The sequence below is a fragment of the Colletotrichum graminicola genome, assembly GCF_000149035.1.
Source record: "Colletotrichum graminicola M1.001 genomic scaffold supercont1.42, whole genome shotgun sequence".
Classification (NCBI taxonomy): domain Eukaryota; kingdom Fungi; phylum Ascomycota; class Sordariomycetes; order Glomerellales; family Glomerellaceae; genus Colletotrichum; species Colletotrichum graminicola.
Genome location: NW_007361046.1, coordinates 151007 through 173774, shown reverse-complemented (window position 1 = coordinate 173774; position 22768 = coordinate 151007). Strand labels below are relative to the sequence as shown.

General features: G+C 54.3%; 7 protein-coding genes and 2 non-coding genes across 9 annotated transcripts; 6 read left to right on the top strand and 3 right to left on the bottom strand.

Annotated features, from left to right (window-relative positions):
• Positions 1–1851: 1851 nt before the first annotated feature.
• Positions 1852–2662, bottom strand: GLRG_08550 (isochorismatase; the record flags this gene model as incomplete). Its single annotated transcript, XM_008099450.1, has 2 exons — positions 1852–2481; positions 2597–2662. 2 exons carry the CDS (start codon positions 2660–2662, stop codon positions 1852–1854), a joined length of 696 nt encoding a protein of 231 aa, XP_008097641.1.
• Positions 2663–4300: 1638 nt separating this feature from the next.
• Positions 4301–5360, top strand: GLRG_08549 (S1/P1 Nuclease; the record flags this gene model as incomplete). Its single annotated transcript, XM_008099449.1, has 3 exons — positions 4301–4535; positions 4598–4689; positions 4764–5360. 3 exons carry the CDS (start codon positions 4301–4303, stop codon positions 5358–5360), a joined length of 924 nt encoding a protein of 307 aa, XP_008097640.1.
• A 1543-nt stretch (positions 5361–6903) lies between these two features.
• Positions 6904–8734, top strand: GLRG_08548 (FAD dependent oxidoreductase; the record flags this gene model as incomplete). The annotated part of the gene is made up of 2 exons (XM_008099448.1): positions 6904–6974; positions 7054–8734. The coding sequence occupies 2 exons, from the start codon at positions 6904–6906 to the stop codon at positions 8732–8734; spliced, it is 1752 nt and encodes a 583-aa protein (XP_008097639.1).
• Positions 8735–12009: 3275 nt separating this feature from the next.
• GLRG_13208 lies at positions 12010–12091 on the top strand. Its single transcript has one exon. It is a non-coding gene; the product is annotated as a tRNA-Leu (tRNA).
• A 335-nt stretch (positions 12092–12426) lies between these two features.
• Positions 12427–14343, bottom strand: GLRG_08547 (heterokaryon incompatibility protein; the record flags this gene model as incomplete). Its single annotated transcript, XM_008099447.1, has 2 exons — positions 12427–13602; positions 13681–14343. The coding sequence occupies 2 exons, from the start codon at positions 14341–14343 to the stop codon at positions 12427–12429; spliced, it is 1839 nt and encodes a 612-aa protein (XP_008097638.1).
• Positions 14344–16958: 2615 nt separating this feature from the next.
• On the top strand, positions 16959–17045 carry GLRG_13207. The gene has a single exon. It is a non-coding gene; the product is annotated as a tRNA-Glu (tRNA).
• Positions 17046–17493: 448 nt separating this feature from the next.
• Positions 17494–18159, bottom strand: GLRG_08546 (uncharacterized protein; the record flags this gene model as incomplete). Its single annotated transcript, XM_008099446.1, has 1 exon — positions 17494–18159. One exon carries the CDS (start codon positions 18157–18159, stop codon positions 17494–17496), a length of 666 nt encoding a protein of 221 aa, XP_008097637.1.
• Positions 18160–18942: 783 nt separating this feature from the next.
• On the top strand, positions 18943–19225 carry GLRG_08545 (uncharacterized protein; the record flags this gene model as incomplete). Its single annotated transcript, XM_008099445.1, has 2 exons — positions 18943–18968; positions 19039–19225. The coding sequence occupies 2 exons, from the start codon at positions 18943–18945 to the stop codon at positions 19223–19225; spliced, it is 213 nt and encodes a 70-aa protein (XP_008097636.1).
• A 1955-nt stretch (positions 19226–21180) lies between these two features.
• Positions 21181–22637, top strand: GLRG_08544 (uncharacterized protein; the record flags this gene model as incomplete). The annotated part of the gene is made up of 5 exons (XM_008099444.1): positions 21181–21243; positions 21390–21503; positions 21616–21851; positions 21905–22230; positions 22300–22637. The coding sequence occupies 5 exons, from the start codon at positions 21181–21183 to the stop codon at positions 22635–22637; spliced, it is 1077 nt and encodes a 358-aa protein (XP_008097635.1).
• Between the last annotated feature and the right edge of the window lie 131 nt (positions 22638–22768).

The following is a 22768-nucleotide window of genomic DNA, read 5'->3' as shown; positions in this document are numbered from 1 at the left end:
GGTCACTGTTCCTGACAATCCAGGGCAGGCGCGATAGACGTTGGGGGTACCGGTCGTAGCTGCAACAGGCCACACCAAGCTGTCGCCATTCCGCCAAAGTGTGGAGCTGTTGCCGACCATTGGACGCAGGCTCCAGTGAGTGGCATGTGTCACTGGGGCGCCATAGGTACGCCACACAGGGGACTGGGCTGGCTAGGTGAGCTGCACCTGCATCGCCGCACAGATGGCGCGTCCCGCTGGCTGTGTGCTTCTAGTAGCATACATGCATGATATACAGTCACATGAGTTCCACAACGTCACATATAATAGTACATGCTCCTCAAGGTTGCGAATCCCAAAGCCCGCTTGCTGATGTACACTATGGGCGGGATCCCATTTGTGTGCGACATCGATGACGCGGTTGCCTTCTCCCGATAAGGAAACATCAAGTCACCTCAGCCAGAGGCGCGGCAGACTTTCTCCTGGTCTCTTCATCATCCATCCTTCTACCAGACTAATACGTACGTACGCATAGAAGAAGACAGTGGGTCTCTGATCTGGATAAACATCATCACACAACAGACACAGCAAGCGCAGCAGATGCTGAGGGCGGCCGCTATAAGGCAAGGTAAAAAAAAATAGGCTTGCTCCATTGCATCTTTTCTCCTTCGGTGGTTTCTGATAGTTACCTACTCTAGGTACCTGACAACGCGGGTCTCAGCAACCAGGTGCCGAAAACGGCAGCTGCCGGGCTCGGCTTAGGGCAATTAAGGATTGAGTCGAGACGAGGCAATTGGAAGGTTCAGAGGGTTGCATTCGAAATGAGAGGGAAGGAATATGTACCATCATCCCTGGGAAGTGCGGCGGCGGGTTCCTCTTCCTGACTGCATCCATGCAGTCCGCACGTCCGCTCTTTCTTCCGCTGGAGAAGAGTGGGGTGGGGTTCCTTTCCTTCCATTGACCGGACCTGGGAAGTTCGATAAGGCCAGGCAAGAGACACAACGAGGCCCGTTTCTACCTTCATGTCATTTCGCTTCGCATAATCAATGTACAAATGCCCGTCCATCCTTTGACCATGCTGCACCCGAGTCATCGCCTCTTCCCCCCAGATATTGCTCGACGTCGATACGCTTCGGCCAAGCCCGTCCGCCGTTGCTTGTGTTTCTCGAGTCCACTTCCTCTTCCATGGACTGTCTGTGTGCCCCCCCCTCTTGCAGCCCTGATCTGACATGATGCAACAGTCCCTGCCCAGTGCCCGCCCTCTCCCCCCCCCGGTCCTTGTTCATACATGTATCAGTTTAGCTCGTCCTTGCTCAAATGCTGCTAGGTAGGTAGGTATGTGCATCCGTATATTGTAGCGTAGACGCTGACGGCAGTGGAACAAATTACTACGCTACGAAGTATATTATGATGCAGACAGGTACTAGCTCTCTCTGCTGCGCCTGCATGGGCCAGCTGATGGTCCCCTGCCGCCGAGTCAATTCACCGATTCCTCTTCCAACCCGCCGACACTCCACCCAAGCACAGGTGAACACGTCTGCGGCGTAGGTGGGGTGAAGCCCATGAAGAATGGTCTGCTCGTTGTGATATATGACTCTGGGACCCGGAGGAGTGAGCGAGACACTGCAATACTGGCTTCTACGTAGTAGTATGTAAGTAGGTATTTACCATCGAGATTATCTACCCACACTGGTTAGGACCGCAGTACTGCGCATTCGTACCGGTGTGGAACACGCGGTATCCAACTTCACCTCATGGCCCTATGCAGAAGAGGAAACAAGAAACGCCCCCCCGGCTTCCCTCCTCGGAGGCTCTCCCGAGTCGGGACGAAAAGACGAATTAGAGGGGGGAGAAGGACTCTGTGTCGGGCCCTCATCCCCGTCCAGCCGTTCCAACCCTCCGGACCTCCGGACCCTCCATGGTGACAATCTTGACCCCGCTGGCCTCCAAGGCGTCCTTGCACTTGATCCATTCCTCGGCAACCACCGGCTTGGTGCCCTCCTCGACGACAAAGGTCCGGAAGCCTTCCTTGTTCGCATCCACTGCGGTGCAGTTGACGCAGTAGTCGCCAGCCAAGCCGACGACATAGACGTCCGTGATGCCCTTGGCCCTGAGCGCCGATGCGAGTCCGCTGTCCGACACCCGCGGCGACTGGAAGGGGTCGTAGAAGGCGCTGTACATCTCGACGTCCTTGTTCTGGCCCTTTTCGAGGATGGTGTCGATAGCTGAGACATCCAACTCGGGCACCAGGGCTGCGCCGGGCGTTCCCTGCACACAGTGCACCGGCCACAGCCGCGTGCGGAAACTCTCGGCGCTGTTGCGCGGATTGACGATGTCGATGGCGTCGACAAAGGGCTCCTTGCCCTCGTGGTTGGAGGCAAACGAGATGTGGTCACTCGGGTGCCAGTCTTTGGTGGCGATCTTGGTCACGAACGGCAGACGCAGGAGCGAGTTGACGACCGGATGGATGTCGCGGCCGTTAGCCACGGCGAGTGAGCCATGCTCGAGTCGACGTCAGCCATGGACGCAACAACTCGCCAACCCAACCCCCTCCCCGCGAGGCTGCGGGATGCGACGAAAGGGGTGGAGCGCGGCAGGCTAGAGAACATTTACTTACCGGCGGACAGAAATCCTCCTGGAAGTCGACGACGATCAGCGCCGGTCGGAAGTGGTCCTCGGGCATGGCCGCACTTTTTCTTTTTACTATTGTTAGGCCTTGCTGGCCACTTTGATACGGGTACTTTGTTGATCGCAGCGGGGTCTCTTCCCGCAACGTATATTGATGCGGGAGGCACGACTCGTGTGCGTGACGCTGCTCTCTTTTGAACGGCTGTCGTCCCTCGATGCGTCCGTCGTGCGCGTGTTTTGTGGATAGTGATTGACGAGTCGAGGGGCTCGCCGTCCGGACATGGCTGGTTGGCGATAGCGGTGTGTCTCCGCCCTCCTATCAGTGTTATCCGGTTCGAGTAGGTAATCGCTACAGCGGGGCGCTCCAAGTTGCGGTGCCCAATACTGGTACTGAACTGCCTACCAGGGATATGCTTGTTGCTGTTCATGATTAGGTGGTACGCGTACCTGCCTGCAAATTACAACCAGGTAATCTACCGTAGCGCCTTCTCCAGTGGCTCACTCGATAAATGGCATCGCTAGCGCTGGTCCTTATCTTATCGCAGGTACGGATACCTACCTACCTACCTACCTACCTACCCAGGTCCCTAGGTAAGGCCCTGCCGCAGGCTTGACTCGACTGGGGTATCAGAGGTGTCAAGCCTGTCTACAGTGCGCCATTTAAAGCTTACTGAAGTCAATATCTTCTAATACTATACTTATAGCTAGAGTATATAGATAATTAGTCAAGATACGGTCTACTTGTATATACATATTTTAGAAAGTATGGTTTTAGGTGTCCCGGTAAATCTATAGGGTTACTGTGGGGTGGCTTGAGACTCTTGAAACCCCACTGTGGTTGAACAGAACGCCTATACGTATATTTTATGTATGAGACGTCATTCCCGGATCCCGTTATCTGGTTTCTTTCCATACAACCTAGACCTCATACAGCTTGGCCTTCTTCCCTGCCTACCTGTTCTGTACACAGGTCTTCGTCCATTGGCTCCTCATCACAGAAGCGCAACAGGCACATTGCACATTGCACAATGTCAATCTCCACGCTGGAAGCACATCCATCCTTTGCTTGGCACTCTGCACACCGCATCTGCATGGTGTGGGTTTCGAACGATCCGCCTGGGCAATAGTGAAAGCTTAAATTCCTAGGCCGGCTCACTCGACTAACCAACTCCGGCCGAACCTCACTCGCTGGCATAGGTAGATTTACCTAACTCCATCCCCAGCAAAGGCCGTTGGGACTCGCTCAGCTTCCTGATCTACTAGTGTGGAATCCGAATCCATGTCTGCTGCGCCGAGTCGGCCAGGGACTTTGCAGCTCTCGCCAGCAATGTCTCAGAAACCGACTGTCCCAGCCCTGTCGAGCTATATCCTCCAATCACAGCCCCCAAAGACGACAGCCCGGCTGTGGAGGTGTACGAGAGCTGGTGTCTCGACGTGCCACATCAGACGGCAGCCACGTTGAGAGCCGATAGCTCGATAGCGCGATTCAACGGGGTTAGTGTGTCGCAGACAGGCGGCTAGTTGAAGGCGAGTCGCGGTATCCGATAAGAGCACTACCGCGTCTCTGCTCGACTCAACTCACCGCGACTCAACCCAATGTCTTGTGAGCCATCAGATTGACCTTGGTTTCTTTCTCTTTCGCACACGACAAAGCGACGACACCACCCCACACGACACCACACCACACCACACGATGCGCTCATCACTCGCCTTGTTAGCGGCCGCCGCCGTCCAGCCGGCCCTCTCCTGGGGCAACGTTGGTCACCGCACCGTCGGCTACCTGGCCGAGAAGTACCTAACGGACGAGGCCGCCGCCGTCTTCGGAGAGCTCCTCGCCAACGACCGCAACTACGACATCTCCGACGCCGCCACCTGGGCCGACACGCTCCGGGGCCACATGGGCTGGGCGAGCAAGTATCACTACGTCAGTACGTCGTTGTCCGATCACGACTGTAACTTCACGCCTAGACACCCAGCTCACCAGCTTCAGATCCCCGCGATGACCCTCCCCGCCTCTGCGGCATGAAGTATCCCCAAGACTGCCCGTCTAGCGGCTGCGTCATCTCCGCCATCCAGAACTACGTGCGCCGTCCCGTTCTAACCACCCAATTTCCCCCCTCTATGTCGTTCGAGACTGACAACATTCCCCTCCGCAGACCTCCCAGATCCTGGACACCTCCCTCCCGCACATCAACCGCAAGAACGCAACCATGTTCGTTATCCACTTCCTCGGCGACATCCACCAGCCCCTACATGCCACCGGCCTCCTCCGCGGCGGCAACGACATCCGCCCCGTCTGCTGGCGCCGCCAGCCGCGCGACGGCGTCTGCACGGGCCCGATGAGCCTGCACTCGGTCTGGGACACGCAGATGCCGCACCGCATCCGCGGTCTGCCGCCGCACCTGAGCCCGTCGGACGAGAAAAAGGCCGCCGCCGCGTGGGCAGCGGACCTGCACGTCCGTCAGGCCGCGGCCGGCGTCGACGCCTCGCCGGCTCAGCAGTGCATCGACCTCGACACGGGGGCCTGCGCAGCCGCTTGGGCGGGCGAGTCTAACGCGCTCGTGTGCTCGCATGTGCTGCGGCCCGGGCTGACGTTTCTCAAGGGCAACGACCTGAGCGAGGAGTACTACGACGACAACTGGGAGGTGGTGGAGGAGGTCATCGGGCGGGCCGGCGTGAGGTTAGGCGCCTGGCTCAACGCCATCGCCGAGAGGCTGGTCCGCGAAGAGGCGCCCAAGTTTGAGGACCTCTAATACACAGTCGAGGGGCTATACGGCAGGGACTGTTGGCTGTGACACGCAGGTCGAGACTCTGTACGTGATAGCAACACCACACTTGATCCAAATGCCCATTATCCCGTGCCCAACTTGGAAATCGAGCTGCGGCAGGGAAGCCTTAGAGGGAGAGGGTGGACGGACCTGTTGGGCCAATGGGAACTCATACTACGGTTTACGTTCCTCCAAACAATCTCGACGGCATGCATGCATCCATGCTGGAAGCACGCGGCCCGTGTGAGCTGGTGTGCTGGGAATGAAGAAGGAAGCTGCGCAGTTATCCACACGTAAGCATGCGGGATGTCTGCTATGTAAGCTTCATGCTGGGGCGAGTGTTTTGACATGCTAGTCACTTTTTGTCGCGGGCTCATTTCGCCGAGCCTCTCCACGCAACAGTTATAAACATGCCCAAGAAATCAGCATCGCAAGGGGGCCCTGGTGCCGCTTGAATCTGTTTATTACACTCCCAGTCACCTACGTTAACCGCAAGTAATACTCGGCAAAGGAGCATGTGCGGGAAAGCATCCTTCCCCAAGTCCATGAAGTAGGATGCATGCCATGACGGAGCAGCTCGGTAATACTTCAAGGTAAATCGCATGTGGATGAAGTGGTTCGACCTTCATACCCTGTCCCATATGAGGTAAAAGTCTGATAGGATGCCCTTTTTCTTTTTCATTAGAAAAGGGGTAGAGCAGGGCGAGCAGCGTAGGTTGGCAACATCAGTACGTTGAGATGAACCAAGCTCAAGCCCAAGTTAGAAGTATAAGCATATATGTCCTGAGCAAAAGGCAACCTTGTGTGACACTTGCAGGGCCTCTGAAGCCCCAGACCGAGACCATAGTGTACCGCCTGCGATGCGTGTCACGCTGATCAACGAGCCACTCTGCAAAATCCGAATAGTCCACGACAAATGAAGAGAGTGACGACTCAAATAGCCGCGATGCCGGCGGGTTGTTGAGTTGAGCAAACTAACCGCCAACTGTACTGGGACCAGGCGAACAACTACTTTCTAGTGGGTGTATGTAAGGGCCATTTAGCCGCGCTGTCTGTCCACTAACAGGGGGGCTCAATTGTCAACCCCGATGCGTAATAATAGCCAAATTTGCCCACGGTAACCGCAGGGTCATCACACGGATAAGCGCAGGATGCTGATCGCTTGGCTACAGGAGCAACTCATACCTCGGCTTGTTAGTGTAGGTAGGCAACATGAGGGATGTGTGTGTGGTGTGTTGTTGGGTCCTCCGCTAATAATTAAGCACCCTGCTAGTTCCGATCTCTGGGGGGCGGCGGATCGATTCCCCAAGACGGTCGCTAATCTATTGGCGTAAGTGAACGGGGAATGACCTCATCAAACTCTATGTCACAGCGTCATAGACACGCGAAGCAACACAAGTTCGCGTCGTATTTGATGGCGGTTCGTCAGCGGTTTTGTTTTCCACGGCGGCGATTCTGAACCTGCATCATCCCATCGATGGCATCTCAACCCACGGGCCGTGATATCGAGAGGAACATCCCAGAAAACATGTCGCAGAACGGGAATACGGGCAAGGATGGGCGCAAAAGAGTCCTCGTCGTCGGTGCCGGTGCGGCCGGGTGCGTGCCATGCTTGCTATGCTCATTGACCCTCGACATCAACTCTCTGTGAATGTGTTTGCTGACTGATACCCACCAGCATGTCTACGGCCTACCATCTGTCCAACCACCCTGACAAGTTTGATGTCACCATCATCGACTCGGTCGACTATTGCGGAGGCCAGGCATTCTCTATCCCCCTCGACAAAGAACGACATGGCGCAAGTTGGTTCAACCAGGGCGTGCAGGGCGGCAGCTACATCTTCCACCACACGCTGACCATGTTCGCCCGCCAGGGGTACCACGCCGACCCCGTCAAGCTGCAAGTCTCATTCGGCAAGGACGACAAGTTCTGGACAAATGTCTTCCCGACCGACTTCATCGCGAAGCACCAGGCCGAGGTCCGCCGCCTGGCGTTCATGCTCAGGTTTATGAGGTGGTTCGAGATCTTCTTCGCGCTGCTGCCGCTCAAGGTCGTTTTCAAGCTCTTCCTCTTCTCCGACGAGTTCACAAACGTCGTTGGTCTCCCCATGACCGCCCTGTTCCTTGGCACGGGCAACGCGACCCCGGAGGTCCCGGCAATCATGCTGGAGCGCCTCTGCACGTCGCCGACCTACGGAATGTGGTACCCCGCCGACAAGAACAGCGTGGTGTCGAACCTCCCGCCAATGGTTGTCTTCCCCAATTTCACTGACTTCTACACCGCCTGGAAGAAGGACCTCGAGTCCCGTGGCGTGACCGTCCGCCTGTCCACCGAGCTCACCGAGGTCGTCCACCGGAACAAGCGCGGTGTCTTCGTCAAGACCAAGCCCCGCACCCCCGTGGAGGATGGCCACAACCCCGTCGGCGGCGACCCGGACGCCATCGAGTCGGAGGAACACTACGACGAGATCGTTCTCTGTGTGCTTGCCGACACGGCCAAGAAGATCCTCGGCAAGACGTCTTCCTGGCGTGAGCGCAGGGTCCTCGGCTCGGCCAAGTTCTCCGACGACATCACCATCACGCACAACGACTCCGACTACATGAACAAGTACTACGAAAATTTTTACGACGACGGCAAGGCCGTCAAGACGCTCGGCAAGAACGGCGACATGGACCATTCTTCTCGCCTCGCCTTCGCCAAGGACAACTTTAGGCCCATGTACTACATCCGCATGTACGACGCCGACCTCTCCAAGCTCGAGATGTGCTTCGACACCACCAACTACCAGAGCCAGTTCCCGCAGAAGGTGCCGTTCGAGCAGCACGTCTTCCAGACCATCTACCTGAACAAAGGCCGCGACCGCAAGCACTGGACCGACGACGAGATCGATAAGGACAAGATCATTCGCGCCGACTGGTGGCACCAGCTCTGCCACTCGTGGACGCACTACGTCTTTGTCGTGCCCTGGATGATGTTCCTCCAGGCCAAGAAGCGCACCCGCTTCGCCGCTTCGTGGACCCTGGTCAACGCGCACGAGATCGCCATCATGTCCGGCATCGCCGCCGCCGTTGACATGGGCGCCGACTACCCGGAGGACCTGGAACACGACAAGTTCGCGCTGCTGTGCTTCAGGCTGTACTATCTCCTCGCCTACGGCAAATGGTACCGCCGCAAGTTCAAGGATAGCAAGAGCCAGAAGGCCAAGGATGGCGCCAGCTGGGCCTCGGGCCTCTACGGAAGCGTCTATCAGGGGCCGGGCGTCTCTACGACGGAGAGGTCGGTGTGGAGGGAGGAGGTGAAGGCCGGGAGGAGCACGGAGAACATGGCTGACGGCAACAATGGGCGGAGTCAGCCGTGATTCAAGGCCAAAGTACGTGGACGCGGCGCGTGAGTATGGCTTGCGCAATGGCAAGGGTGATCTAATTCGCACAATCGTGCTATCTGATTTGATCTCAACGGACTGTGAGCTAGCTTTTGGTCACAAGAGAAGATCATAGCCAAAAGGACTCATCTCATCTCATCACACTTTGTGCTGGGGTATGGGACGGCAATTCATGGGGTTTTGCCCTTGTTTTATACACAGGGTATTGTGCAATTTACAATCAGGAGCAGCGTATTAATTAGAAGTATTGAATATATTTATATGAACCCGCCCTTACCACTAGTAATAAGTAAACTAGGAAACTTGTAGCCAATATCAGCATGAAATATGTATCTCAATGTGGTAATATGATGCTTGTAACTTTTGTAATTATTTATAGTTTACAAAACTATTCAACGACTATACATGTAGTGTGCTTCCATTCAACGGTTAGGTAAATAGACTGAATAACTGTGATAATGAAGGGAGCAGGAACCGAGTACCACACCTTGAAATACGACGAAGTATTTGGCCAAACTGGAAGTGCAGCCCAGCCTAGAAGTATTATGAACAGAAGAAAGCAAAGGAGCATCAGCTGGAGTTTTAAAGCTCGGCCATCACCAATGTCAAGTCCAAGTATCACAGCGATGTAGCAATTAAGCGGCTGTATAACCAAGACCGAGAAAGCCCAGTCATCCAGATAGCGAGAAGGTTCCATGGAGACTTCCGGAATCAAAAGAAATGCAATGACCACTGACCCCAGCCACTGGAAACAGGAAAACCACATGACGATAGTCATCCACTGAGATTGCGAAAAGCGGGAAGACAGTGATGCTTGAATGTCGACATATTCCATCCCCATCACAGTCTCTTGATTTGGCAATGAAACGATCCCCTCGTTATTTCTCGAGCGGGCTTCCACTGAGGATATTGGCCTCGACGCGCCGTCGGTCCCGGTGCCGGCTGTATTTTCTGGATAGTGCTGAAACTCGTCGAGTGGAGGAGCCTCAAGCTCGGACGGTGAAGAAAGCCTTCCCCTAGTTGGTGTCCTGATATTCATATCGACCTCGATGTCTCGGAGGAGACTTGAAACCCGATTTAGTACATCGTTACTGCTTCGCTGCGTTGCTGTGATCTCTGTTTCGAGACTAGTGGCTCATCTCGTGAGAACTGCAGTTTCTTCATACCAGCTCGATAAGCAGTAAGCAAAGCTACTGTTTTCCTGACAGATTCGCCATCCTCCTCTTGCTTATCCAATTTCTTGTGACTTCTAAAAGTAACAAAAACTGTCAGGGCGACCGTCGCGACTGGACCCAACAGAAGAAACACGGACAAGACCTGCCCGAAGCCCCATTCATTCTCTTCGCCCCTGGCATCGGCGGATTCTCGCGCCTGTATGAGACGAATGGTTCCCCAGATTGAGGCTGACAAGAGCCAGAGGACCTGCGCATTTTACTGGTCAGAAAACCTCTTTGCAGTGGAATATGTGTTTTATCTGGGACCGTTTGACTGTAGGAATGATAGGTAGTACTTACATCCGCTGCTTCGGATAAAAGCACATCCAGATATAGTTTTACAAGTAGATATAATGCAATCATCAGGTCTAATGGCCTAAAGATGGCCAAAAGCTTCCTTCGTGATGCTGTGGTTCCAAAACGTCGGTCCCCAGTGGCCGCGGCCATCAAACAAGACAATGCCCAATGGCGAATCTTCTGTCGAACAGCGTCTCTTTTTAATTCTGAAAGTTTCCGAAACATTTTAATCGACCGGCTGGTAGAGCTGAAAGTTAGAATCATTATTGAGATTATGGAGGACTCGTAAGCTGTGGTATTATATGGATGGCTGTGTTTGCCGTCGGCAGATATTCTGTTGCAGTACTACCCATCGACGATCTTCTGATGTCCGTATCCATTGCAAAGTCGCGGTTCCCATGCGGCCTGGATCAAGTCTCTACTGAAGAAGCAACGAGCATTTGAGGCTGGCACGCCGGCGGTCCCTTGATCAATGGAGCGCCAATTGAAATACCCGGTTGGGACAATGGCCGTAACCAAGCCAGCTAGTAAGACCAGCATCACGATCATCCGGCAGCTCCGTTCCATTTGATGGTGGTGCAAATACTCCTGGAGGGCTATTAGGCAGGCCTTATGCGTAAGATTTGAAAACCACGCTAGGTAGACGATGATTTCCTAGTGATACGCCGACATGTAATCGGCCAAGCTAACGAAGCTACTGAACAGGATTCCAAGCCCAGTAAGAAATTGAATATCGCATAGCTGCAGTAGGATCTACCGGATAACAATGGTCAGCGTCCTCTCTAAGAAGAGCCTAGTTTAGTTACCTTGTTGAAAGCCATGTCCTAATATGAATGAGGGCTGACAAGTTGGCGAAGTCTTTTGAACATGCTGGTGATCTTGACGTCCAAGGCATTGGGTTTTAGAGCGCGTTGATGACTATGTCTTCCGTCTTGTTTTGAGTTGGTGAATGGATGGGCGGTGGGGTCGAAAGTGAGAAAGTAGCGGAAGAGGACAATGAGGATGGCGAGCCATCCTGTACCCATAAATCCTATTAAGACCTAGGGAACCAAAGATATTGTCAATGATTATTACCTAACTTATAGCTTTGTTGCTACCGTAATCGAAGATGTTCCCACCCACCTACCCCAATGCCAGACACGTCGGCATTCGCTTGCAATTCACATGGCTGGGTAACACAGTCCTTCGGACAAGCCGAATTGTCCGGTCCTTGACGGGATGATAGAACGGATATCATAGGGAGTCCCAAACGCCGCCAGGAGAACGAATGCTGAATATCAAGAGTTGGAAAACATACAAACAGAAAACAAGGTTAACCACGAGCAGAATTAGGGAGTGCGTAGACAATTCAATGAATCTTTATCATGGGTGCCTATCCAAGCCAATTTACATGCAGATGTATTACGAAAATACTCGTCCCCTCCCCACACCTAGCTGCGCCTACGGGGGGAACGCCTATATGGTCCATGATTGGTAGCTATTTCTGCGAACTGCGTTAGTTTCGAAGCACAACATGCAAGCGAACAGCCGGTCGACGTCATCCTTGTCTTGGGTTTCAGCTACAAGTTCGTTACTTGTCAGACACTGTCCATTCGCGGTGTGTACGGTGTGTATCCAAAAGAAAAAAGAGAAAGGGTTGGGTTGGACACTACGCCTATGCATGGTAGGCACATTGAATGGCTGTGGTGTACAACCAAGGTATATATCTATAGTTACCCCGCAGCAGCTGGTATCAGTAAAGGCAAGATGGCCGAGCGGTCTAAGGCGCTAGCTTCAGGTGCTAGTCAAGTAATTGGCGTGGGTTCGAATCCCACTCTTGTCAGCTTTTGTTTTGCCTCATTTGTGGCCATCCTCATCAGCTTTTTTTGTTCGGTTGATGGTTCTGATGTATGGCAATGATCAAGACAAGTTTTGAGTCCGTTAGTAGGAAAGGTTCGGTAGGAAAATACTGTTACCGAAAATGTGGGGCAATCTGCCAAACGGAACGGAGCGGAGCGGAAGGATTATACAACGCCCGACGGGTTCTCCGAAAGCGTACATTTGCGAGAGGCCGGATTTATTGCCCACCTGTTAGTAGAGATTTGCCACACGGCTACTGTCGATTGCAGGGCCGGTTCCAAGAGAGCAGATGCCGCTCACGCATAGTCTGTCGTCCGCTCATCGCAGCATAAATTCGCGGATCTCGACGCCGTCCGTCATGAACTCGCCATACATGATGCCATGCACGTACAACTCCCCTACTACCTCATAAAAGCCCTCTTCCGTCCCCCGGATGGCATACGGCGTTTTTCCGTCAAGGAAAATCACAATCTTGTCTCCTGGCCGGGCATGCATCGGAGCCAACCCGACGTACCCCGAGGCCGAGAGGAACGGCCGCCGCGAGTGGAGATTCTTCAGAGCGAACATGAACCACGGCTGCTGCCACCCAATGGCGTCGTCCATACGGATGCCCATCTCCGCCATTTCGGCGGCGAACTTCCCAGCGCCTCTGCCCATCCACACGACCGCCTGGGCGAAGCCCTCCAGCAGCTCGGCTTGTCTCTCCGGCTCCTTGTAGTGGTAGTGGTCCGCGATGCAGATGCGTATGACGTCTTTGAAATCCTGGACCTTGATTTTCTCGGCGAACATGGGCGACTTCTTGCAAAGGTTCTCGACGTTGTCGAGGTATTCCAATGCAGCCTTGCAGTCCAGCTCCTCGACCCAGTTGGGGTCCCAGACGTTGCCCGTCTCCGCGACGGCATCGACTAGAACGCCCCGCAGCTGTACGGTCTTTTTATCTGGGGTAAGAACACCTTGCTCCTGAAACGGGGCCTTTGGGGCATCGAACCTTGAGCGCCACGGGTTCCCGTTGTTTGGTCTTCTGATCCCCATCCGCCAGTCGGGCGCCCACGTTGCCAAAGGCTTATCGCGTGGAAACTGGCAGTACGACAGGACATCAATGTTGCCCTGCAGGAGGATGCGCCGGCCGACATTTTGATACACCTGCTCGCAACTGAGGCTGTAGTTCGAGAGACCTTCAAACTCGGCGACGTCGTCAGCAAAATGCATCACGGCGAAGACGCGATCCCGGTGATCCGTCGACTTCGGTTGATTGTAGTCGATCTCCATCACCAGCGTTGTCACCAACACCGCGAAGAGACTCTCGCTGCCATTCATCATGCCGTTCTCTACCTCGGAGATCGCGCGCGTGGCCAAACGCGCGGACGGGTCACCATACCGCAGCTGGTATCTGCGCCGCCGGGTGAAGACGCCCTCGAGGAAGCTGTTCTCCTGGGTCTTGAAGCCGCGCAGCATCTCCACAAGCGTCTTCATCACTTCCTGGTCTTCTTCCTCCTAGATCCTAGTAAGTTTGTCGTAGATAGTGCTAAGGAAAACTAGGAACTCTCTCAGGTCGGCGTGCCCTATGGATACATGCCCGCAGAGTATGTCGAGCTCGACCGCCACGGCGAATTCCTGGATAATCCACACCCGAGTCCAGTAGTCTCTCTTGCAGAACGCGCGGAACGCATGAGATACTCTCTGGAGGAAGGCGATGTCGGCGTGGGCCCGCACCACGTCGATGTACTTCTCCTCTCTCACCAAGGCACTCATGGCGCGGGTGTGAGAGAAGAACAGGTCGATGTCGTCTCCTGGGGGGCCCATCCAAACAGCGACCCGGGTGGCGGCCGTGTAGATCTGGCGCATCATGCGAACCTGGTGGCCCTTTTCGGCATTGTCGCTCTGGTTGATGCATAGTTGATCGATCCAGACGTAGACGCCCACGGCATTGCGAAGGTGTTGGAGGGCGGCCTCGGCATTGGAGCCGGATTTCAGCATTGTGCCATCAATCACGATGGGGCTTTCAGCGCCGCTCTGGCCCCAGCAGTACGAGAGGGCGACGAAGGACGGGGAGCCGCTGAGAGAGAAATGCTGAAGCTCGCCGATCACTCTGTCATCGTGCGAGGGATTTTCGTGTTCTGCAGCAGTAGGTTTGAGGTATAAGAGACGGAACTCATACGTAGTGTGGTCCAGAGCACGATAAGCGATACCCTGTGCCTCGCCTGATGAGCTCATTGGATTGATGGTAACAGCCATTCCTGACGGGGTCGAGGTCGTTCTACTGACGCTCCAAAAGGCGTTCTGGTGGATATTTATAAGGATGAGCTGGAATGGCTTGCACTACTAGAAGCTAAGACATGCATGCCAAGGGCGCTGCGCCATGTGTTAACATGGAGAGAAATGTCTCCGAGTGACACGACATATCTATCGTGTCAATGATTGAAGCGCCTCGAGACGAATAAATGGGTATTCAGTACAGATGGCTCGGATATAGCAAACTCTTGGCATAACATTGTGCGCGGCAGATGGCGACCAAGTTGACTTCCAAACGTTTCGTGCCACTATAATAACTCGTGACCAAACTGATCCCTGTTGTCGAACAAGACGCCGGCGGCGTAAATTATGTCGTGAGAGAACCCATCGTTTGACTTGCTAGCTACCAAATCCGCTGCTCGAAAATGTTGCGCCAGGTATGAAAGCAGGGTGATAGCGAAAAGGTCATACTCGAGGAGTACAGAGGAAACCTAGCGGCTTTGGACAGTCTTTATAACGTGCAGCACCTTGCAGGCTGAAATGATGGCTGAAGCCAAGGTGCGGCTGGGGGACGCTGGAATTGAGGCGATACGGCATGGGCCAGCCATCAACTGCAACTGATGCCAACATCACTGTCTTGGGGTGTGGACATGCCGTTGAGAACCAAGACAGTCTTATAGGTTCGCCAAGGTGAATTGGACAAATCGGATCAGGGCTTAACTCACAGCCTTCCGTCCTTCCTTGGAAATGCTTTCGATAGACTAAACAATATGCAGTCACCCAACGGTGGTGAGGCTGGGGCTAGGTAGTGAAGACTGGAAGGGAGTGGTTTTAGTCGACAAGGTTTATGTTGATCCTGCAAATGAATTTACCGGGCCCGATGACATTTCTCGGCAGACAAATGCCCATTTGCTATGTACGTAGGTTCTTCGACTGCACTCCATGTGTTGGGGGGGGGCGAGAATCTGAGTGAGCATTCTGTTCGATAACTACCTGCGACCTTGCTTAATTCGCACCTCTCACTGTGCTCTTGAGCAGCCGTTGATGTATATATCAGGGCCTCTCACCAGGATGAAGTTGTCACCAAGTCTCAACTCGTTATTGAAACCTCTCGGGCTTGACACTGTTTTCTCGTCCATTCCTCACCATCCCGCGGAGACACCTTATCAGCGACTGAGCCGCAAGACTATACAGTGCCCCTATAGGCTTAATATGCATGGATGGCTGAAAATGCATTCATTGACGCCGGCTGCTGCGACGCGTTCGATGCCTTGAGAACTCAGCCTGTGCTGCACCCACCCACCATGCCTCACAGAGGATCAGCATGCTCTGGCTCAGACTCGTGGCAGACCTCGACCTCCTCTACCGCATCCTCCAGGTCATCAAGATATAACAGCACGGAAATAGTCTTTTTGCCCTCGATGTAGTTGGCGTCGGCCACGTACATATGTGATCTCGCTGGCGACATCCCTTTGCTACTGGGGCGTGACCAGGGGCACCTCAATCTCGCACACCTCTTCCGCAGATAGTTCCTCACACAGCATCACGAATCACGACTCTTATGGTGGCCATCGATCAGGAAAGCGTCCGACGCGTCGCCGATGATGAACTCGTCGAGATTGGCTACCCTGCCCCTACTGCTGGTGGCTTTGCAGATATCCCTTGACTAATTCCATCCTTTCACCCAGAGTTGGCCAATGCCCGGCGAGCTACAGCCCAAAGTGGTCATGATAAATAGCAGAACTTCCTCACCAAGGAGGCTGAGATTGCTAAGAATCCCGACAAAATCTCCTAGGTACAGAGTAAGTCTGTCCAACAAGGCAAGTAGGCTCCAAAAGACCCCGACATGAAGTTTCAAGACGCTTTCCCAACAAAGGCCTGGAAGGGAATAGTCATAGTTCGAGCAGTTCTCGACCCGAAGGGCGACTGCACTATTATGCACAATTATACACTCTGTCGACCCATGAGATACAGTTGAGACGTCCAGACTTTACACGCTACTTGACTACCATAAGTTTGATCCCCACTCTAACGTTGGTTGTAGGTCGCTGGTTCTCACGAGCTGGAGCACACAGCAGATAGGGTTATACGAATGAATGAAGAAAAGGCTTGTATTGTGGGAAGAAGAATCCCACGGGGGGAGGGCCCATATAAAGGGGGCCCTCGAGCTCGTCCATGTGACATGGTACGTGGTGTGGCTGACGATATCTGCCACACAGACATGAGCCTCCTGTGATACTGGTTTTCTTGTGATGCGCATTTGCTAGACAAGCTCTGTGGCTTCGGACAACACAAGGCTCAAACGCTGGCAGCGTTACGCCAACGAGCTCGTCCAACAGCGTTGAAAGGAGGATGCATTGTTGGGCGTGCCACTACAGATTGCTGCGACAGTGTATATTCAGCCAAAGAGACCTAAAGCGGCAATGATCAATATCGCCGTACTGGTTTCTTGAGTTGCGCTTCCATTTCATCAAGTGAAGACAGCAATCTGTGTCGCCAACGGCTATGCGTGGAGAACTTAGAGTTGCTTTTCTTCATTTTCCACTACAGTCTGCTGACCATTAAACACTCCAATATAGTAAAGCTAGCAACGCCCAAATGACAGATCCCATATTGCGTCCCATATAGTATAGTGGTTAGTATACTCCGCTTTCAGTCTTCTGATGAGATCCGGAGAGTCCCGAGTTCGAACCTCGGTGTGGGAACTTGCTCTTTTGCCTTGCGGGGCAGATTCCGCTCATACTCTCTTTTTTTCCTGGGGGAGGGAGGGGAGGGGATTCTCGCTCAAGTTACATGTTCTTTAAATATACTATTGGTGCAAGCCACCCTTTGGGCCGAGCAGCCTGTACAGCAGAGGAGTTCCAGTATCCAGGAAACCCTAGACCGCGTCGGACTACGGAAGACGCCAGTCTACGCGGGCTCGGGTTGTTGATGGTATTGTATTCACTGGGTTGAATTCAGTTCTAACAGTCAGGAGAACCCTTGACCCCAGCCAATACGGGCAAGTGCTTGCACCAATTCGTACAAGCGTGCGGCTGCATGTAACTACAAAGTACATTTTGCATGTGTCTCAAGCCAGGGTTGGCATTCGTCCCATATCAGCGACGATCGGCTAAACAAACGTATGACTAACCAAACCAGGCACCGGGTATCTCAGTGTAAAAGCTTATGCTCGGCGAGGAGATTCACAAACTCGTCAATCTTCCTTTTGCGGGTCTCTTGCCGCCTCGTCGTCTCGATGCGCCACAGGAAGACATAGCGCTTCGTCTTGCCCAGGGAGTCGAAGAACTTTTTGGCCTCGTCGTTCTCCTTCAGCGCCTCCTCAAAGTCCATGGGCACCTCGGTGACGCTCGCGGCCGAGTAGGCCCGGTCCCACCGGCCGTCCGCCTTGGCGGCGTTCACCTCGGCCTGGCCGGCGGGCGTCATCCGCCGCGATTGGGTCAGCATCACGGCCTTGTCAACGTTGCGTTTCGACCACCTGCTGTTCTTCCTGCGCGGGGTGAACCTCTGGACGAAGTGCTGCTCGTCAAAGGCTTTGCGCTGGCCGTCGATCCAGCCGAAGCAGAGGGCCGCCTCGAGAGCCTGCTCATATGTCACGGTCGGCTTGTCTGCGTTCTTCTTGGCGATTTTCAGCCATACTCCTGACGACTCGCGGTGGGAAGTACTCAGCCAGTCGTGCCAGGAAGCCTCATCTGGAAGGAGGAGGGGTGTAGGCCCAGTGAGCCCTGCCGCTGAAGGTTCGGAAACGGACGGACTCGGGGAAGGCTTTTCTTCTTTCCTCAGGTCTGCCTTGAGGGCCGATCGCGTTCGTGGTGGCATGCTTGTGGCTGCGGAAGCTTGCCGGAAGAAATGGTTGGGTTGCGTGACGAGGCGGCGTGCTGCTCGACCATGAAGACGACCCGGCGCCTTCGCAAGGTTCTCGATGATACCGAAAAACAAATTTGGGATGACAACTCGGTTAGCACTGTGCAGCAAAGTCTCATTCGCTAAGAGGGACGGACGGGTTCGGATGGAGTGAATCAAATGCGGATGAGATGATGAGGTTTGGAGTTAGGCAGCAATGGGGGGGGGGGGGGGGGGGTATGTTCCCCTCCTTCCCTCCCTCCCCCCGTTACTAGGTATGTAGAAAGCGGAGCTAAACCAGTAGTGGGGGTTTTAGTGACTTGTCACGCTCAATGGCCTCCGTCCCGATGCGGATGACTCAGCGCTTTACCATGCCTTCATTCCCATGTTTATCAAATGTCTTCAGCATATGCATGCCTGGCCCTCGCTCTTCTCGAGATCCTCCGCAGATTAGTGTACTTCTTTCACATGGCCCGCCCGTTTCTGAGGTTTGGATCGGGCCGGAGCAGGCATTAAACTCCCGCTTTAAGCGACCCCGCATTCGGGCTGGTCCGAGCCGCGCTGGCCGCTGCCCCCTTGCTCGTCGGCGCCAGCTGAGTGTGCTTTTTTCAAGCCGTAGCCCCTGTGGTCAGCACTCTCTACAGCGGCCTGTACCCCCTAAAGCCTGCGCTGCGCCGTTGGACAATAGTTAGGTATGGGCTCCCGATGGCCTGCTTGGGAGACTTCTTCGACAGTGATCTCGACGACGCGCTTACCTAAATGCTCCTTTCTCCGGAGACCCATCAGTTCGTCATCGATTTGGTGCCCGAGCTTCTTGAAGAGTCCGTTCCCGGGAATCTGGGCATCGAACTTTAGCACATACTTTGTCAACTCTGGCCGCGAGTTCGCTATACGCGTCGACCCCTCTGGCGAGACGATGGTCACATTCTGCAGCAGCAACGGGAACATGTACCCGGTGCGCACCGACGACGCGGACTGCTCCAAGCTGCGGGCTACCGTCGACGACGGATTTGTCTATGACGGGGCCCTGGATGCGCTATGATACGTCACTGGACCGCAATGCAATACACACTCAATGGCCAAAAAGGCCGGGCAAGTGAGCAACCCAGCGCACCACGGGAAAATAGGAGTGATCCGGCCGAATACCGAGCCGAGGAACCGTCCGGTAATCGGACGGCGACCGCCGTATGGTTCAATTTCGCTACTGCAGCACGACAATGCCGGCAAATGCAAGCAATGCAATGTAGCGACAAGCGCCGGCATAGGTTGAGCTAGGCCTCGGCCGCATCTAGGCCTCCTGTCAGAAGGCAGCGGCCGGAACCGAGTCTGTCGGTGAGTGGTTGATCGTGCCGAAGTTCGTGGGTCGTCTTCATCTTTCGAGGCATCACCGTGGCCCTCGCTCCGGAAGCACCCTAGAGGATCCAACGCTTTCTGGCCATGGTAGTACGTAGGCTGCCGTTCTTGAGGAGAATTGCATGGTCTTGTGTGGCCATGGACTTGCTTGTGGGATCCGGAACTAAAAGGGGCAGTAGGATGAAGCTGTCTTTTCTTTTCTTTCCTTCTCCACTGGCATGAAATGGCACTGTGCGAGTTTTAACCGGGATACTAGCGTGCATCTGCTTGGGGTTTAGCTTCACCACGACCATCAGGTTGCTTTTCCGTCTGAATACCTGCGCGACAGGGTCTTGTCTCATCTTTGTTGCCAACGCCGACACCAACAAGGCTCTGTGTGCCGGGCACAGTGGCAGTTCCACGGAGTGCTTTGCTGGACTGAACTGAAATCAGTATATAGTAATGGGTGCTGGCGTGGCCCGCGTACTAGCAGCAAGTAGGAGTCTTCGGCGCTAACTGGGATACTCAATTTGCTGATGCCGAGACAGGCGTCTTCATGTCTCCGTTTCAATTAGATATTGTCTGTGAATGGACAGGAAGAGGTACCTAGAGCAGGACGCTGGTTCGTGAAAAGGACACTGAGGGGGGTTGAGAAACGTGATGTTATGCAGTGGGTTGGCAACCACGAAACATGATCCATGGTTCAAATGGTCCGCGGTGGTTCGCACGGGACCCGCTTGGGGCCTGGAGATTCTGTCAATGGTCCCAACAGAATGGTAAGGAGGAGCGGGCGTGACGGGACGACTGGGAACAGGGGGTAGGGGAAGCCACCCCTTTGACGCTGGACGAAGGAATGATCATCCATCTCCCCAGTTCCACCATCTTGTCACCCCCGCCCTGGCTGCATCATCGAGATGCCAAGATCAAGTCAAAAGACGTGGGAGAAGAGGGACAAAAGGTGAACAGCCAGTGAAGAAAGGGTCTGGTATTCGGAGGCAAGAGACTGTCTCAAAATTTGGCGTACGTTCCAGTCCAAACACCATGTGCCGATTGTCGAGCTACTGTGAGATTAACGTTTCGATATTTCAGGAGAAAGAGGAGGGAGAAGAAAAAAAGAAAGAATGCAGAAAGGCCTGGCTCCCATATTTTATGACAGTCGCATGTCGTGCCCAGTCTGGTAGTGTAGTTGATAGTCTGCACTGCAACACTCTCATCACCATGCAGGCCTTTTTTCCTTTTCCTTGCTAGCGGGTGGTTAGTCGTTCGTTATTTCCGTCACTGGTCCTCTAGACTGAACCAACCAGACCAGACCGATGGAAAAATGGGCAAGGTTATCCCCTCGTCAGTCGGTAGCGGCACTACGGCAGCTACCCGTACTCTCGGACGCAATTTTCAGCCGAATGGAACTCTCTCTCGTATGAGGGGTTAGTTTTGAGATGAAGCCTGGGAAAACATGCATCTGACCAATACGAATGTACAACGACGACTGGGATCCTAACCAGCGTCGCCCATCTCGTGTCTCTCCGGCGTCCCGCGCTGCAAGCCACAAGGAGACCATGGCTAGTTGTTGCCGCCCAGTGATTGGTGTGCCAGTCTGTCGGGTACCCTGTGGTTTCCCCACCCCCTCCATCTCAGCCGATCGTGGCTATCCTTCGAGGATCCCAAATGTCTTGCCCAGGAATGCAGGAGACCTGCCTCCGTCCCTCGCTCCCTCGCTCCCTCGGCGAGGTGAATGTAAAATGAAGAGTCTTTCCTACCCTTGCCTGCGTGCGAATACCGGTACTTACGCGGCTGCAACACCCTGGCCACGTATGGCAAGCCGCAACCCAGCCCAGTGATTCTTGATTTCTGATAGCGCGGTTTTTGATATCTAGCGGCCGCCTTGCAAGGCCGCCGGCTTGCGACTTGAGGCTTGGGACTCGCGCCGGGGTGGAGAACGACCAGAAGAGAAGAGGGATAAGAGAAAGAGGAACGGAGAGGACGCCGCTGTTCGTGTAACAACGAAACGCAGGCCCTTGCGCAGCCTTTGATTTTCCCTTTCTGCTGAAACTTCTGTATCGCCTCTCCGCGCCACTGACCGCCGCCAGCCTCCCTCCGCAGTGGCTCCAGGCGAGACGGTCGTTGAGAGGAAGCGGTAGTTGCCTTATTCTTGAGCGTCGGTCATTCATCATGGCCATCGACAACCCTGGGTTGTGGCTCGGCTTGGAAGATATCGACTACTTTGGCATCGGTATAGGTGCAGAGCTTGCGGCACCCAACTCCCAGCGCGCCAGGAGTCAATCGCCTGGCGGCTTAAGCATCAGTCTGGAACCAAGTGGAAAGACAGGCGACTTCCTGTGTGGCCGACCCTCTCCTCGAACTCATATCGATGAACACTGACCACCTAAAGGTACAAAGGCGACGCGGACTTGCTGCGCTTTCGTCGTTCGACTGCCACCTCTCTATACTCGGTCATAGCCGGCGATGAGGCTCCATTCAAAGATGTCGTTCCGGAAGAGAAAGACGTACGGCAGGTAGAACAGCCGGACAATAAATACCCAGCAACACCAGTAGCATCCTCTTCGACCAGCCTTTCGACGACACCGACATTTACCGGGCCGTTGGAATCGTATCTGACGTGTCCCCAGTCACATGAGAAGCGGGCTTTGTCTCTGTCTCGCGACGACGATCGGGAACAATCATCAATTCCCTCGGACACCGGCTCCCTCGTCATGGGTAAGAGAAGAGTACCCGGCGTGTACAGACCGCCGAATCGAAGCCCTTCGCACTTAAGTGCCGTCACAGGCCCCGGAGACTCAAGGCTCGGATATCTGATGGAGCGCTACCTGGCCTCTGAAGAAGACGGCGAATTCTTGGAAGACCGCCTGGGACACATGCGTTCGGAACAGGGGAATGATGATACCCCTAATACTCCAAGGCTAGAACCCGAGACAGATCCGCCATCAGGGGATGCTCCCTTCGTTTTGAACCCGTCGATAGCACCGACGACGGGCCCAAGTACAGGCAACGTCAATCCCATTGCTGGCATGCTAGGTGACCCCATTGAAGTGGGCCATGATCGTCAGAGTCCGGATTCAGGGATATTCGACATGGAGGCAGACGAACTCCATCACCTTTTGTAAGTTTTCTTCTTCTTCTTCTTCTTCTTCTTTTCTTTCGCCTCGTCAACAAGTCAGTCGCTAATGCTCGGCAGGGGGCAGCGCCGAAGGGCGCGAGACGCAGCAAGCAATCGAGTTCTCCAGACGCAAAGAAT